At 45.7% G+C, this 15,804-nt stretch overlaps 1 protein-coding gene across 1 annotated transcript; it reads right to left on the bottom strand.

Moving 5' to 3' along the window:
- Window positions 1-2,992: 2,992 nt before the first annotated feature.
- thbs4a (thrombospondin 4a) lies at window positions 2,993-15,790 on the bottom strand. Its single transcript, XM_046347136.1, has 22 exons — window positions 15,406-15,790; window positions 13,885-14,082; window positions 13,512-13,759; window positions 13,310-13,421; window positions 13,037-13,122; window positions 12,870-12,921; window positions 12,479-12,660; window positions 12,249-12,386; window positions 9,921-10,001; window positions 9,676-9,828; window positions 9,489-9,593; window positions 9,288-9,395; window positions 9,026-9,185; window positions 8,013-8,131; window positions 7,718-7,770; window positions 7,444-7,625; window positions 7,033-7,211; window positions 6,771-6,819; window positions 4,970-5,166; window positions 4,367-4,539; window positions 3,804-3,943; window positions 2,993-3,664 (listed from the first exon to the last, which is right to left on the bottom strand). The coding sequence occupies exons 1-22, from the start codon at window positions 15,482-15,484 to the stop codon at window positions 3,615-3,617; spliced, it is 2,844 nt and encodes a 947-aa protein (XP_046203092.1). The 5' UTR covers window positions 15,485-15,790; the 3' UTR covers window positions 2,993-3,614.
- Between the last annotated feature and the right edge of the window lie 14 nt (window positions 15,791-15,804).

Here is a 15,804-nt window from a genome sequence, read left to right as displayed (position 1 = left end):
ACATCAGCTTGTTATTGTCTTGACTTTGTTTACCCCTTTTTCTCCCCAATTTCGTGGTATCTAATTGGTAGTTAGTCTTGTCTCATCGCTGCAACTCCCGTCCGGACTCGGGAGAGGCGAAGGTCGAGAGCCGTGCATCCTCCGAAACACAACCCAACCAAGCTGCTTCTTGACACAATGCCCACTTAACCCAGAAGCCAGCCTCACTGATGTGTCGGAGGAAACACCATACGCACTGCGCCCGGCCCGCCACAGGAGTCGCTTGTGAGCGATGGGACAAGAACATCCCTACCGACCAGACCCTCCCCTAACCCGGACGACGCTGGGCCAATTGTGCGCTGCCCCATGGGTCTCCTAGTCGCGGCCGGCTGCGACAGAGCCTGGACTTGAACCCAGAATATCTAGTGGCACAGCTAGCAGTGCGATGCAGTGCCTTAGACCACTGCGCCACTCGGGAGGCCCAGCTCGCTTGTTATTCAACCCTTTTGTAGAATACTTTTTCTATGCAATTAAACAAGCTGTTTTGATTTGATTTGTCTTTAGGTCACACAGTCATGTGAAACGTGTTAGTTAGGAGTAAATAGGATCGATTATATCAACGCTCCTTTTGAGCCAGAACTTTAAATGCCATGTCGTTTGTACACACACATTTATTGTACAGTTGTGTTTTCCAAATAAGCCTCTCTGACTAGCAGAGCGCCGGCTGGCAGGTAGAGGACTGTGGGACCAGAGAGTCACTACTGTTGACGGGAGCTGCAATCATGGAGGGGAAAATCAACAGTTTGATTTAAAACGTTTGCCAAAGGTAGATCTCAGAAACAAGGAACAGACATGCTCAAGTTTTTCACCCGAGTATCTTCTCCCTCTATAACTGCTGCAATCCTCCAACACCTCGGCCCTAGAAACGTGCTTGGTGTGCTCTCTGTTGCTGATGAAGGGTTACCTACAGAGCTCCTTTCGGGTGTGTGAAAATAGAAGGGGAAGGGGATATGGGCCATGAACCGGGACCTTAGTGTTTAGTGGTAGTTACTCAGTGTGTAGTGGTGGTTACTCAGTGTGTAGTGGTGGTTACTCAGTTTGTAGTGGTGGTTACTCAGTGTGTAGTGGTGGTTACTCAGTGTGTAGTGGTGGTTACTCAGTGTGTAGTGGTGGTTACTCAGTGTGTAGTGGTAGTTACTCAGTGTGTAGTGGTAGTTACTCAGTGTGTAGTGGTGGTTACTCAGTGTGTAGTGGTGGTTACTCAGTGTGTAGTGGTGGTTACTCAGTGTGTAGTGGTGGTTACTCAGTGTGTAGTGGTGGTTACTCAGTGTGTAGTGGTAGTTACTCAGTGTGTAGTCATGGTTACTCAGTGTGTAGTGGTGGTTACTCAGTGTGTAGTGGTGGTTACTCAGTGTGTAGTGGTGGTTACTCAGTGTGTAGTGGTGGTTACTCAGTGTGTAGTGGTGGTTACTCAGTGTGTAGTGGTGGTTACTCAGTGTGTAGTGGTGGTTACTCAGTGTGTAGTGGTGGTTACTCAGTGTGTAGTGGTGGTTACTCAGTGTGTAGTGGTGGTTACTCAGTGTGTAGTGGTGGTTACTCAGTGTGTAGTGGTGGTTACTCAGTGTGTAGTGGTGGTTACTCAACACTGGTTGTTGATGTTATTGACTGAACAAACCCAGACTAAGACTTGCCTGACAAGGAGCAAGAAACTAATCTCCAGAACTCCAAACCATTCAGCTATTATGCTTTTCTGTTTTCATACTTACAAACCTACAGTATATAACCCTTTTGATACTAATATGAAATATGTACACTTTGGTTTAATATATTGGTATTTGTTGAAGAAAAACAACTTGAAAATTGTGATATTTAAGATGTATGTCTTTTTTCCCTTGGATTTCAGATGAGATAGATATCAGTGGACTTTGCTGAATAGAATAATCAGATAACCCTATGAGCCAGCAGTTTGTTGAGGCATATTTATGCCATAAGGTTTCCACTGTGACTGAAGTTTCTTCACCTCAGCTGTTGTTATGAAGGGATTAAACCCGTCTGGAGGGATAGGATGTGTACAGGGTTAGGCTCCTCCATTCATTATCCATTCAGTGATGTCATGGAGGGTTATTGGAATTTCAATTAAACAATGGAATGCTTCCATTAAAAGAAGTACAATAATTGTGAAATAGAATTTCACTTCCCTTTACTGAATGATGCTGAATTGACTGGAACCCTGGTGTAAAACATGTTGACTGATCACTTCCTTTTTGCTATGAGCAGATTCTGTCCACATGCCATTTCAGACCAGTGTTTTTTTATCTGTCTCCTGTGGAGGATGTCTCCTGTGGAGGATGTCTCCTGTGGAGGATCCAGATAGACAGGATGTGGTGCTCTACTGCAGCTCAGCTCTACACCAACTGGTCAACCTCATGTTAACTCATTAGGGATCAAAACCAAACCTTCTGATTGGGCTGTGCGCTGTCATACATGACATGTTGTGGTCCATTTTATGTTCTCCATTGTTAAGATGACCACTAGGTGTGTGCACAGGAGTGTGAGTGGAATGTGAGTGTGTTTGTCTCATTTTATTTGCACAGGAGCACTTGCGTTAGTGAGTTTTGCTCCGTGAAGAAAATTGAGTGTGTGTGTGGTGTGTGTGTGTGTGTGTGTGTGTGTGTGTGTGTGTGTGTGTGTGTGTGTGTGTGTGTGTGTGTGTGTGTGTGTGTGTGTGTGTGTGTGTGTGTGTGTGTGTGTGTGTGTGTGTGTGTGTGTGTGTGTGTGCGTGCGTGCGTGCGCGTGCATGTTTCCAAACACTGCTCGCACTAATTCTCTGTACACAATTTGATTTAGTCCTAAACACAAAAATAAAACGAACACCTTTTCATTTCATCTTGTGTGTTTGTGTAAAGTGATCATTGATAGTCTCAGCTTGAAATACAGTGGCTTGGGGTAGATACAACAACAACTAGCAATATGTTCCATTTAGTAACACCAAACAAAAGACTCAGAGAGGGTGTTTTACCAAATGATCAGAATATTTATTCATAGATTAACTGAACAAATAATGACATCTATTGAATGTAACGTATGATGGACATCGGTTGTTTTAATGTAAGAGCAGTCAATACCAGCTCCTTCATCTATTTCCCTTGTCTTTGTGTTCCTCCAATGGCAGAAATAGGAGAGACCCTAACTACAGTTTGAACCCCTAGATACAATAACCCTCACCTCAGATAGTAGACATATACAGGTTCACTACAATCTACATCAGTCTTTTAGTTGAACCATTTCCACATGTACAGTACAGTATAGCGTGTGTAGACACAGCATTAACAAGTCATGTCTGGAAGTCTGTTGCCCTGATGAGTAGACGTCAGTCCTCTAGTCTTCATACCAGGCAAAAGTCTAGCAGTAATAATAATGCTTTTATAAAAGGGATGATTGCTTGTGGAAAGCCCCTTTAAAAGCCTTGCTCCTCTCATAATGCCCGCCCCGAAATGCATCTCCTCTCTCCTCCTTTTCCCTCTTCCTCTCTTTCTCCCCCTCTCTTCTCTGTCCCATCCTCATTTTTCTGTCCTCTAACACCCCTCCCAATATCTCTTCTCTGTTCATTCTCTCCTCTTCCACGCTCGGTGTGTTTATTCAGTGTTCCGGGCACTGTACTCCTGGTAATCTTCAGGGATGGTGTCTGTAGAGGGACAAACAGAACAGAGAGGTGTTGACTTAAACATCCTGTAGCAATGACAATACTTAGACAGCTTTTGTCCTATCAGAGTGCTGTGACCAGCGCTAGTCTCTGTTAGTTGGCTGAGTGGGTTGTCACTCACCATTGCAGCGGTACTTGAGGTTGGACCAGATGATGTTTTCCTGGGAGAAACAGAAGACTCCCAGTCTTCCTCCTCGCATACTGTTGTCTATCTTCACCCCAGAATCTGCTACCAGGTTGGGACCCTCATAGAAACGCGCCCTGAACAGAAAACACACATGGTTCAGAGTGTTTGTGTGGGTGTGTGTTAGTGGGTGTGTGTTAGTGGGTGTGTCGTCTCCAAACCCGACCCTAGCCAACACAGTGACTAAGGTCTGGTTTCAATTATGGACTCTAGGCATAGAGGAACTACCTCACTACATGGCTACATCACTACTTAATCTGCTTTAATCAAATACAAAATAGTAACTAGCAAGATAGAGATCACGGAGGGTTTTTTAATGAGTGCATTTCACAAGTGGCTACCTCAACTAAAACCACTGCAAAGATTTTTTGCCTGACGTAGTTCCTGTATGACAAAAGAGTCCATAATTTAAACCAGACCCTAGTCACTGTGTTGCCTAGTCACTGTGTTGCCTAGGGTCAAGTTTTCCAGACTGTAGTGTGTGGTTGTGTGTCTCTCACCTGATGTATCCAACCTGTGGTCTGTGCTGTAGATACCAGCGGTAGGACACCTTGTCCTTCCAACCCACGTTCCTCTTGTCCTTCCACAGCAGACGTACCTGGTCCTTGGTGTCTCCTGTATGCCACAGGGAGTTCCTCAGGTACTCCCCTGGACCTGTCTTAGACTTCACTGCCTGGAGGAGGGAGGGAGAGGTAGGACATGGTAAGAAAGAAGGGTCAGAAGCTTTTTGAGATTGATTAAACTTTCATTTAACTAGGCAAGTCAGTTAAGAACAAATTCTTATTTATGATGACAGTATAGGCCTATAGGACACCAGGTACATTAGCCATTATAGCATTGGGCCAGTAACCGAAAGGTTGCTGGTTCGAATACCTGAGTCGACAAAGTGAAAAATGTGTCGATGTGTCCTTGGGCAAGGCACTGAACCTTAATTTGCTCCAGGGGCACTGTACTACCATGGCTGACCCTGTAAAACCACCTATCTGGTGTATGTGACCATTTATAATAATAATAATAATATATGCCATTTAGCAGACGCTTTTATCCAAAGCGACTTACAGTCATGTGTGCATACATTCTACGTATGTATTTGTATTTGTTACCTTGAGCTGTATGCCAGGCTCAGCCACAGCTCTGAAGGGTACAGCCTGCCAGTACGTCTGCTCAGTCTGTTTCCACATGACCACGTAGAAGGAGGAGGAGTCCTGGTAGCCGAAGATGAAGCCTGCATAGTCATCATCAGTCACTGTGTTCACGTGGAACGTGCCCTCAAAGTCCACCCCACTGAACGCTGTGTAGCCTACACACAGACACGCACACACATACACACAACACAGGCTTATTACATCAAATCAAACTGCATTTGTCACATGCGCCACATACAACAAAAGTAGACCTTACCATGAAATGCTTGACTTACAAGCCCTAAACCAGCAGTGTAGACTTTACCATGAAATGCTGACTTACAAGCCCTAAACCAGCAGTGTAGACTTTACCATGAAATGCTGACTTACAAGCCCTTAACCAGCAGTGTAGACCTTACCATGAAATGCTGACTTACAAGCCCTTAAACCAGCAGTGCAGTTCAAGAAGAGTTAAGAAAATATTTACTAAAATAAACTAAAGTAAAAAATTATAAAAAGTAACACAATAAAATAACAATATTAAGGCTTTATACAGGGGTTACTGGTATCGAGTCAACGTGCGGGGGTACAGGTTAGTTGATGTAATTTGTACATGTTGGTAGGGGTGAAGTGACTATGCATAGATAATACACAGCGAGTAACAGCAGTGTAAAAACAAAGTGGGGGGTCAATGTAAATAGTACGGGTGGACATTTGATTAATTGTTCAGCAGTCTTATGGCTGGGGGTAGAAGCTGTTAAGGAACCTTTTGGTCCTAGACTTGGCGCTCCGGTAGCGCTTGCCAGAGCAGGTGACTGGGGTCTCAGGCAATTTTGGGGGCTTTTCTCTGGCTCTGCCTGGTATAGAGGTCCTGGATGGCAGGAAGCTTGGCCCCAGTGACGTACTGAGCCGTACGCACTACCCTCTGCGGCGTCTTACGCCTGAGCGGTTGCCATATCAGGCGATGATGCAACCGGTCAGGATGCTCTCGATGGTGCAGCTGTATAACATTTACATTTAAGTCATTTAGCAGACGCTCTTATCCAGAGCGACTTACAAATTGGTGCATTCACCCTATGACATCCAGTGGAACAGCCACTTTACAATAGTGCATCTAAATCTTAAAGGGGGGGGGGTGAGAGGGATTACTTATCCTATCCTAGGTATTCCTTAAAGAGGTGGGGTTTCAGGTGTCTCCGGAAGGTGGTGATTGACTCCGCTGTCTTGGCGTCGTGAGGGAGTTTGTTCCACCATTGGGGGGGCCAGAGCAGCGAACAGTTTTGACTGGGCTGAGCGGGAGCTGTACTTCCTCAGTGGTAGGGAGGCGAGCAGGCCAGAGGTGGATGAACGCAGTGCCCTTGTTTGGGTGTAGGGCCTGATCAGAGCCTGGAGGTACTGAGGTGCCGTTCCCCTCACAGCTCCGTAGGCAAGCACCATGGTCTTGTATAACTTTTTGAGGATCTGGGGACCCATGCCAAATCTTTTCAGTCTCCTGAGGGGGAAACGGTGTTGTCGGGCCCTCGTCACGACTGTCTTGGTGTGTTTGGACCATGATAGTTTGTTGGTGATGTGGACACCAAGGAACTTGAAGCTCTCGACCCGCTCCACTACAGCCCCATCGATGTCAACGGTGACTGTTCAGCCCGCCTATTCCTGTAGTCCACGAACAGCTCCTTTGTCACACACACACACACTGAACAATGTGGGGCCTACACATACAGAGTGAGTGGCAGAGAGGGTGGACATCCGCCTGTCAAATGGGAACTGAGAGTTGTCTTACCTACAGCGAGGCCAGGGTCAGAGTTCATAGTCTGGACTATCTCCATACCCTGGGGAGAGAAGGAGAGAGAAAGTTATGATACTACAGATGACATACTAGAGAGTACTCCACTACCTACTGTACACAGCATAGATCAAACTTAATAAAATAACTCAATCGAGGATCGAATGGTGTACTTCATGCTCTTTGACCCTACAACTGTTATTGTTACTCAATATCTGCTAGATGACTCAAATGTTAGCATGTTTAATAATAAGGTCACCTGGTTGAGAACCACCCAGTTGGGATCAATCTGGGCGTCACCCTCAGGGTCCAGTACTACCGTCTGATAGGCTCTGAAGTCTGTCAGGGTGACCTCAGCATTCTCTGGACAGTTGTCTATCCTGTCAATCACCTTGTCCTGGTCAAAGTCCCCTGCACACGCATCACCCACGCCGTCATCTGGAACACACACACACACACACACACACACACACACACACACACACACACACACACACATACGCCGGATTAGTGTACTGTACCTCAATGCATCATTGAGCCAGCTAGGTCTTTGTGACACACACACAGACACAGACACACACACACACACACACACACTGAAGAACAACTAGACTAGAGAGAGCATTGCTATAATACAACGGGAAGGAAGAGGATCAGTGTTGTGACTGACTGTCCTCATCTGTCTGGTCAGGGTTGACCACCAGTCTGCAGTTGTCTGCTTGGTCCAGGATACCGTCGTTGTCATCGTCATCGTCACACTCGTCTCCCTGTCCGTCCTTATCTGTGTCCAGCTGGGAGGAGTTGATGACTGTAGGACAGTTGTCCTTAGTGTTCTGGTGACCGTCCCCATCACTGATAGAGAGGAGAGTCAAAGTCAACCCAGTACACTCACTATCAGTAAGATTCACTTCTAAAGGTGTGGATATGTTTATAGAAGGATCTACCTGTCTATGTTGGTGTCACATGTGTCTCCTACAAGATCATCATCAACATCTGACTGTGGGAGAAAAAACATAATTATTATTCAATAATGTCATGAGGCTGCACTACCCTGATACTGGCTACATTAACAGTGGGTTTCATTCTGGGGTTGGGGTAAAGGTTTGATATTTGGTAGGATATTTTACCTGTAGGTTGTGGTGCCATGGTTGTGTTGTGGTTGTGTTGTGCAGTGTTGTGGTTGCGTTGTAGTTGTGCTATGGTTCTGTTGTGGTTGAGTTGTTGTTGTTTTACGGTTACCTGGTTGGGGTTGACCATGTCAGGACAGCTGTCACAGGCGTCTCCCACCCCATCGTTGTCTCTGTCCCTCTGGTCTAGGTTGGCCACACGCTGGCAGTTATCCAGAATGTTCTTCAGGCCTGACCACAAAAACACAAATGCAGATAAAAACACAGACACAGTTATTTTTCTAGTCTGAGTGTTTAGTGTCCTCAGGCCCCAGATGACAGTGTTTGTTCAGGGCAGAGTTGAATAGTTTCCACTGGCTGCTGGCAGGGTTTATAATGGATTTTTTTTTTTTTAGCAGAGACAGACATGACCAAGTGTTAGAGGGGTAGACATGACCAAACGATCAAGAGGTTGGAGACCTGCCCCAGTGCACAGGCAGGAAACATCAAACGCACGCACACACGCACACACACAAACACAAACACACACACACACATTAAACCAGGGCACAGTTTCACTGCATCTGCCAATGGAACAAATGAGCGTTAAAAGAAAGGTAATCTAGTAGCTAAAGAGCACAATTCCAAATGGATCAATTATATTGAGAAATGGGAACTCATTTAAATCAACGTTTTTACTAGTGTTTCGAACTTTATGAGGCGGAACCCTACCCCCAGCTCCTGTTTCCCCTGTAAACAGATGAGCTAATAGGTAGCAGACTTTGATGGAAGACAGACTGAAACAGACTGAGAGGATGTGAATGGATTCAACAGATATGGCTCTGCTCTGTTGAAGACAGTGAAAATGTCTGGAACCGCTGGAGACAGGAGACTGTTTTCAACCAGACAGCTAGACTGACCTCAGACTAATTGTGGTTTTGGGGAAAACGTCATGGATAAAGACATCTCGGTGTGAAAGAGTACTGCTACGGTCACTACCTTAAAATAAATCACTAGCTGTGGTAGAATTTCCTTCCGTCTACAACTCTCTAATGACAAAAGCCTGGGGAAGGCACGTCAAAGCACACACACACACACACACACACACACACACACACACACACACACACACACACACACACACACCGTCTCCATCCATGTCATCGTCACAGTCATCGCCTAGCCCGTCCTTGTCCGTGTCTCGTTGATCAGGGTTCTCCGTCGTCAAGCAGTTGTCACACGCGTCGCCATGGAGATCCTTATCGCTGTTCTTCTGGTTCACGTTAGGATGCAGCCAACAGTTATCCTGAGTTACACAGACAGAGTTACTGCACATGTTAAAGGTGTATCCTACTTGATTGTGAATGCACTATACCCGAAAAGGCGTGTAACAGTTGTGTGCTTGTACCTCTATGTTAACGATGCCGTCGCTATCAGCGTCATCATCACAGGCGTCCCCGAGCCCGTCCCTGTCTGCGTCCTCTTGGCCAGAGTTAGGAACAAACATACAGTTGTCCTGGAAACAAACATGGAGGCTGCCTTACTATGGGGGAGAGAGAGAGGGTAAGAGGGAGGGAGAGGTAAAGAAGTAGATGGAGCTGGATTTTACCTTCTTACAGTTGTTGTCCCTGCACCTTAGCTTGTCGTCTGGGTAAGCATCGATGTCTGTGTCCTTCCCACACACATAGCCATTACCTGCCCACCCTATGTCACACTGACGGACGGAAGAGGGAAGGTTTTGGATTTGATCTTGGATTGACTGCGCATTAGTGTCACGTGTGTGTGTGTGTTCTCACCTCGCAGCTAACACTCCCGTCTCTCTCAACTACACACTGTGCATTGCTGTCACAGGGGTTGGGCTGGCCATTCCCACAGAGCCTCCCACCACTGCAGCCGCTCACCTGGTCCCCAGAGAAGCCACTCTTACACTCCCCACAACGGAATGAACCCTGGGAGAGACAACAAATACAGGTCCAGGCTTCATCTCAGGCCTATTATCAACAGGCTTGAATGGGAATATTCAAGCTGCTGTGACTCTTACCCTGGTGTTGTGGCAGTGAGAGTTGGCGGTGCAGCCTCCGTTGTCTGGAGGACCCTGGCATTCATCTATGTCATCACACACCTACCGACACACATGGAGAGGAATACACACACACACACACACGATAACCAGTGGTGTTGTGGTGCTTGGAGAAGTGGGTAAAAAATGACCAAAGGGCCCACCCGATGAAGGAAAGGCACTCTGTGTGAAAAAATTCTGTGACAAACAGTGACATACACTCTGAATGACGTAAAATGATAAATCCCATATTGGTCTTTCACAGTCAGGCCAACCCAAGCTGTACTGTGCAAGTAGGCTGATAAATGAGGCTGTCAACTGAGTCAGAAATTCACAGGTTTCGCTCTCAAATCAAATTTATTTGTATAGCCCTTCGTACATCAGCTGATATCTCAAAGTACAGAAACCCAGCCTAAAACCCCAAACAGCAAGCAATGCAGGTGTAGAAGCACGGTGGCTAGGAAAAACTCCCTAGAAAGGCCAAAACCTAGGAAGAAACCTAGAGAGGTCTCTCAACGTCTATTACATTTGGGGGGGGGGGGGGGGGGGGGATCAACAACATTTGATGTTCTAAGTCCACTGCAATGTTTAAACCACGTCAGGAGACCACTTTTGAGGTCTGGGAAAAATCTAAGAAATTTAAATGTTTTGAGTGTATAGTACTGTTGTTTGGTTAGCAGTGTTTCTGTAGAGCACAAGTTGGCAAAACAAATGGCCACTGGATTGATGTAAATAGTCATGATATCATTCTGCCAGGTAGGCATGGGCTACATTGTAGCTAGTTAACATTTCATTGAGAAGGTTTTTGAGAACGCCTTTCCATCCACCAGAAGACAATTAGGCCCATCATTAGCATCACTATATATGTTTTACTTCATATTATTAGGCTTGTTTTGCGTTGCTTCAAAGAAGCCTATAGCCAAAATCCCACCATATAAACGTGGAGGTAATTATTTTATGAAGACTTCCTCATATGCGCTCTCCTGTTCTATTAGTTTTCAAATTAACTTTCTTTCATTGTCTTGCAGGCAAAGGCATTATTGTAGTCATATTAGCAACCCATGATAGTTGTTGCATTCTAAATTACTAACGGATATTTCAATCTCTGCCCATGATACCGCTCGCATGTGTGGTGCGCATTATAGAACGGTTTTTAGCCATACGCACATTTCTGTACTTAAAATGAGAAGAAATAATAGTTGGTCAACATATTAAGCTAGGCATTCTTTGAATCTGTTTCATCCGCCTTATTAATTGATACAGGCTATATCTCCACCACACTACTTTGATACTCATTGTGTGTATTAAGAAGTGAATATATGCAATGGCCACAGAAAAAGTGGGTCTATGGTGTATACCTGCATAATCCCTCCACTACACCATTGACTGTAACAATGCAGCAGACAGCCTAGTGGGGTGGCAGGTAGCTTAGTGGTTAGAGCATTGGACTTGTAACCAAAAGGTTGCAAGATTGAATCCCTGAGCTGACAAGGTAAAAGTCTGTCGTTCTGCCCCTGAACAAGGCAGTTAATCCACCGTTTCTAGGTCGTCATTGAAAATAAGAATTTGTTCTTAACTGACTTGCCTAGTTAAAAAGGTTAAAAAATGTTTAAAAAACAGCAGCTCTCTTAAGTATAACACACTCTATACCATGTGCCTATTACTGTTCATCAGCAAATTGCACGTGTGATACCTGTTTGTGTGTGACTGTGTGGTACCAGCCTGTGTGACTGTGTGGTACCTGTTTGTCTGACTGTGTGGTACCTGTTTGTGTGACTGTGTGGTATCAATTTGTGTGACTGTGTGGTACCAGCCTGTGTGACTGTGTGGTACCTGTTTGTCTGACTGTGTGGTACCTGTTTGTGTGACTGTGTGGTATCAATTTGTGTGACTGTGTGGTACCTGTTTGTGTGACTGTGTGATATCAATTTGTGTGACTGTGTGGTACCTGTTTGTGTGACTGTGTGGTATCTGTTTGTGTGACTTTGTGGTATCAATTTGTGTGACTGTGTGGTACCTGTTTGTGTGACTGTGTGGTACCTGTTTGAGTGACTGTACGTTACCTGTTTGAGGGACTATACGTTACCTGTTTGAGGGACTATACGTTACCTGTTTGAGGGACTATACGTTACCTGTTTGAGGGACTATACGTTACCTGTTTGAGGGACTATACGTTACCTGTTTGAGGGACTATACGTTACCTGTTTGAGTTACGTTACCTGTTTGAGGACTATACGTTACCTGTTTGAGGGACTATACGTTACCTGTTTGTCTAACTGTTTTTTACCTGTTTGAGTGACTATACGTTACCTGTTTGTGTGACTGTGCGTAGGACACTCCCACTCCGTTGATCTCAAGACCAGTGTATCCCAGAGGGCATCTCTCACAGCGGAACCCAGGAGCTGTGTTCACACACCTCACGCCGGGGAAGCAGGGGTTAAACTGGCACTGCAACACACACACGTTAGCGCTCACACCATACGCTGGGGAAGTAGGGGTTAAAGGTTAAACTGACCCGGTAACACACGCACCCCCCCTACCTCGTTCACGTCATCACAGTGAACTCCGTCTCCAGTGTATCCGTCGGGGCAGGGGGCGCAGGTGAAGCGTCCTCCCTCGGCCGGGATACACATGTCCTGATTGAAACACATACCTGGACTACACTTGGACGGGCCTGACCGTGGACCTGTACCTGGGCCTGACGCCATGTTGTCACCCAGACCTACAGACAGAGACACACGCATGTATAATATAACATCACACACAACCTGAGTATCCTCAATCAGTATCAGTCTCATCAGTATCTTATTGATCCGGTTTCAGTTGCCAGCTAAAATAAGAGCAAGTCATTCATTATCATCAGAAAGCATTAGTCCTAAGCAGTAACAGTAGCACTGTATTAGTAGTAATAGATCTAAGAGGACAGCTTACCACATGCCAGACACTCTGAGATGGTGTTTCTGAGGAATGTGGTCTCCTTAATCTTTTACGGGGGAAAGAAAATACCAGTTTACTGTAGACACAGAGAAAACGACAAATGGCAGTGCCTTGAAAGGTGAGGGTACAACAGCATGTCTACTGTGAGGCAGGTGATGTACCTGCTGGAGGAGCAGGTCCTTCATCTCTGACATCATCTTGTGGAGCTCTAACATCTGAGATGGATCCTGTCCACCTGCCTGGAGGCCTGTGGGAAATGTAGTGTATTTCTATGTTCCATCATACGGACTACATGACTTGATGGTTTATGATAACTTGTGTCAAAATGCGGGTCTCAAGCGGGTCAAATGTACAGTATGGCAGAGACCCACAATGTGACGTCAGGAGCGGTCAAGTCATGTTTCAGGCAGCTTATAACAGGCGTGCGTTCTTACCCAGTAGCTGAATTGTACCCAGAGACTCGCTCTGCTGTACGCCGCAGTCCTGGAGCGTAGCGACGTTATCTAACGTGTCCTCTATCACCAGTTTCAGGTCCGTCAACTCATCCTGACAGAGACAGGTGGACAAGTGGTTGGTGAGTGACAACACACAAAAGACATCGTACTCATCTGTGCCTATGCTAGTCTTGTGTCCTACCTGCCCGGTGGGCTGCAGGGTCCTAAGCGCCACCTTGTTGTGTCCAGGTGTCAGCGACCCGAAGGCAGCAGGCAGCTCGTCCACAGTGTGAGCCAGTCTACAGTCTACATAGACCGCCATACGACCTGGTCCTCTCTGCAGACCGCTGGCATGGATCATCACATGATGCTCCTTGCCGTCCGCCAGAGAGGGGTGGCTAAAACTGGTGGTGCCAGCCCTACCATCAGTCTTCTGGTAACGGATCGTCACTGAGGGAAAGGTCAGTTAGTTGCTTAGAAATGATCATCGAAGAGGGAGGGAGAGAAGGAGGAAGATTTGATTTAGATGTATGATCCCATTTGTAAATTGAGACAGACAGCACGGCAGTGTTTACCCTTGTTGAGTTTGGCCTGCAGGGTGAACTCCAGGTACTTGCTGTTGTCCCTGGGGTTGATGATGCTGTAGAGATGAGAGGGGGACTTGCTATGGAGCCTGAAGGAGGAGAGGAGGAAGGCCTCATCCAGACCTTTATTCTTCAGCCCTCCCTGCGTCAGGTCAGGCAGGCAGTCTGGAGACACCAGCAGGTCGTACACTAACACAGGACACACACAAACAACACAGAGACAACGTTTATTCAGAAGTCATGCATGTGTGACTGTTATTAGTGAGTTTATTAAGTGTGTGACGTCATGCTTGTGGCAATTACTGATGAGCTGTAGAGCTGCTCGTGCTGAGTGTCAGGGCTTTATGAAGTGGTTGTGTGTGTGTGTGTGTGTGTGTGTGTGTGTGTGTGTGTGTGTGTGTGTGTGTGTGTGTGCGTGCGTGCGTGCGTGCGTGTGCGTGCGTGCGTGCGTGCGTGCGTGCGTGCGTGCGTGTGCGTGCGTGCGTGCGTGCGTGCGTGCGTGTGTGTGTGTGTGTGTGTGTGTGTGTGTGTGTGTGTGTTACCACTGTTTTATGGCGTGGCAGATTGACCAAAGGGCCAGCAGTAAACTCTTTCCACTGGAACAAATCCACTGCTTCTACAACCATGACCCAAATTCTGGAATAATACTAAGAGATGTGTGTTTGTATGGAAAAATTGATGCGTTTGGACTCCAGAGAAATTAAGTTATTGCACACTTTCCTAAAGCCAATCAGTGTCATTCTATTTAGGTCACCCTATCGATAGATGTGTAAGTATGTGACCTTTTCCACAACACAATGCATTAAACCCAAACCCATTAAAGTCCATTTTTTTATTTTTTTTATTTCACCTTTATTTAACTAGGTAGGCCAGTTGAGAACAAGTTCTCATTTACAACTGCGACCTGGCCAAGATAAAGCAAAGCAATGCAACACAAACAACACAGAGTTACACATTCAATAAACAAACATACAGTCAATAACACAATAGAAATGTCTATATACAGAGTGTGCAAATTAAGTAAGATAAGGGAGGTAAAGGCAATAAATAGGCCTTGGTGGTGAAATAATTACAATTTAGCAATTAAACACTGGAGTGATAGATGTGCAGAAGATGAATGTGCAAGTAGAGATACTGGTGTGCAAAGGAGCAAAACATAAATAACAATATGGGGATGAGGTAGTTGGGTGGGCTATTTACAGATCATTTTAACTGAGGCGCTGCTAAATATATCATTATAATTCATCAGAAAATCACTGCAAAATGCATGATTTAATGAGTAATGGAGAAATGACAGATTCAGAGAAGCAAAGTTAGATATTCAGATTTAGTGTAGATTGAATAGATTTAGAAGTTATAGATTAAGAAATGACAGACTCAGTAGATTAAGAAGGTACAGATTGAGTATATTGATAAGGTACTACAACAAATAAAGGTTACTGGTTTACTATTTTAGGAGCATTTTGATAAGTCAGAGAGGGGTATTGATAGGTGATAGGTTGAGGTACTCACCAATGCCTTGTGCTGTGACAGTCGTGGCCAGTTGTAGCATCAGCAGAGAGAGGACCACTTTTCTGATCCACACCCCCATTCTCACACTTCCTAGTCTTCAGCCTTCAGCACAAACCAGTCCTGAGAGCCCAGGCTGGGTCCCCGTCACGACTAGTACACAGTACACCTGGTCCTACAGACAGGGATCAATATAGAAGCTATCTATTTAGAATACCCCTGGTGCTGACTGATTGATAGACAGACTGACAAACTGACAGATAGATGTTGAAAGCAGAGTCCCAGTAGCAGTGGTGAGATTCTCCTGTGGCTACAGACTGGCTTTTTTAAAGGGGCCAGACTTTAAAGTAGAGGGGTGTGTTCCTGCATTCCTGTAGCTGCAGAGGGGTTTTGAAAAGGGAG

Source organism: Oncorhynchus gorbuscha, linkage group LG04, assembly GCF_021184085.1.
Source record: "Oncorhynchus gorbuscha isolate QuinsamMale2020 ecotype Even-year linkage group LG04, OgorEven_v1.0, whole genome shotgun sequence".
NCBI classification, from domain to species: Eukaryota; Metazoa; Chordata; class Actinopteri; order Salmoniformes; family Salmonidae; genus Oncorhynchus; species Oncorhynchus gorbuscha.
This window is presented reverse-complemented; position numbering and strand designations above follow the sequence as displayed.

Coding starts and splice junctions, on each gene's coding strand:
- thbs4a (XM_046347136.1), bottom strand. CDS start 15,484: ATGGGGGTGTGGATCAGAAAAGTGGTCCTCTCTCTGCTGATGCTACAA. Junction 13,760..13,884: donor GCAGGCCAAACTCAACAAGG/GTAAACACTGCC, acceptor CCTTTCCCTCAG/TGACGATCCGTTACCAGAAG. Junction 10,002..12,248: donor ACGCACAGTCACACAAACAG/GTAACGTATAGT, acceptor GTGTGTCGGTAG/GTGTGTGATGACATAGATGA.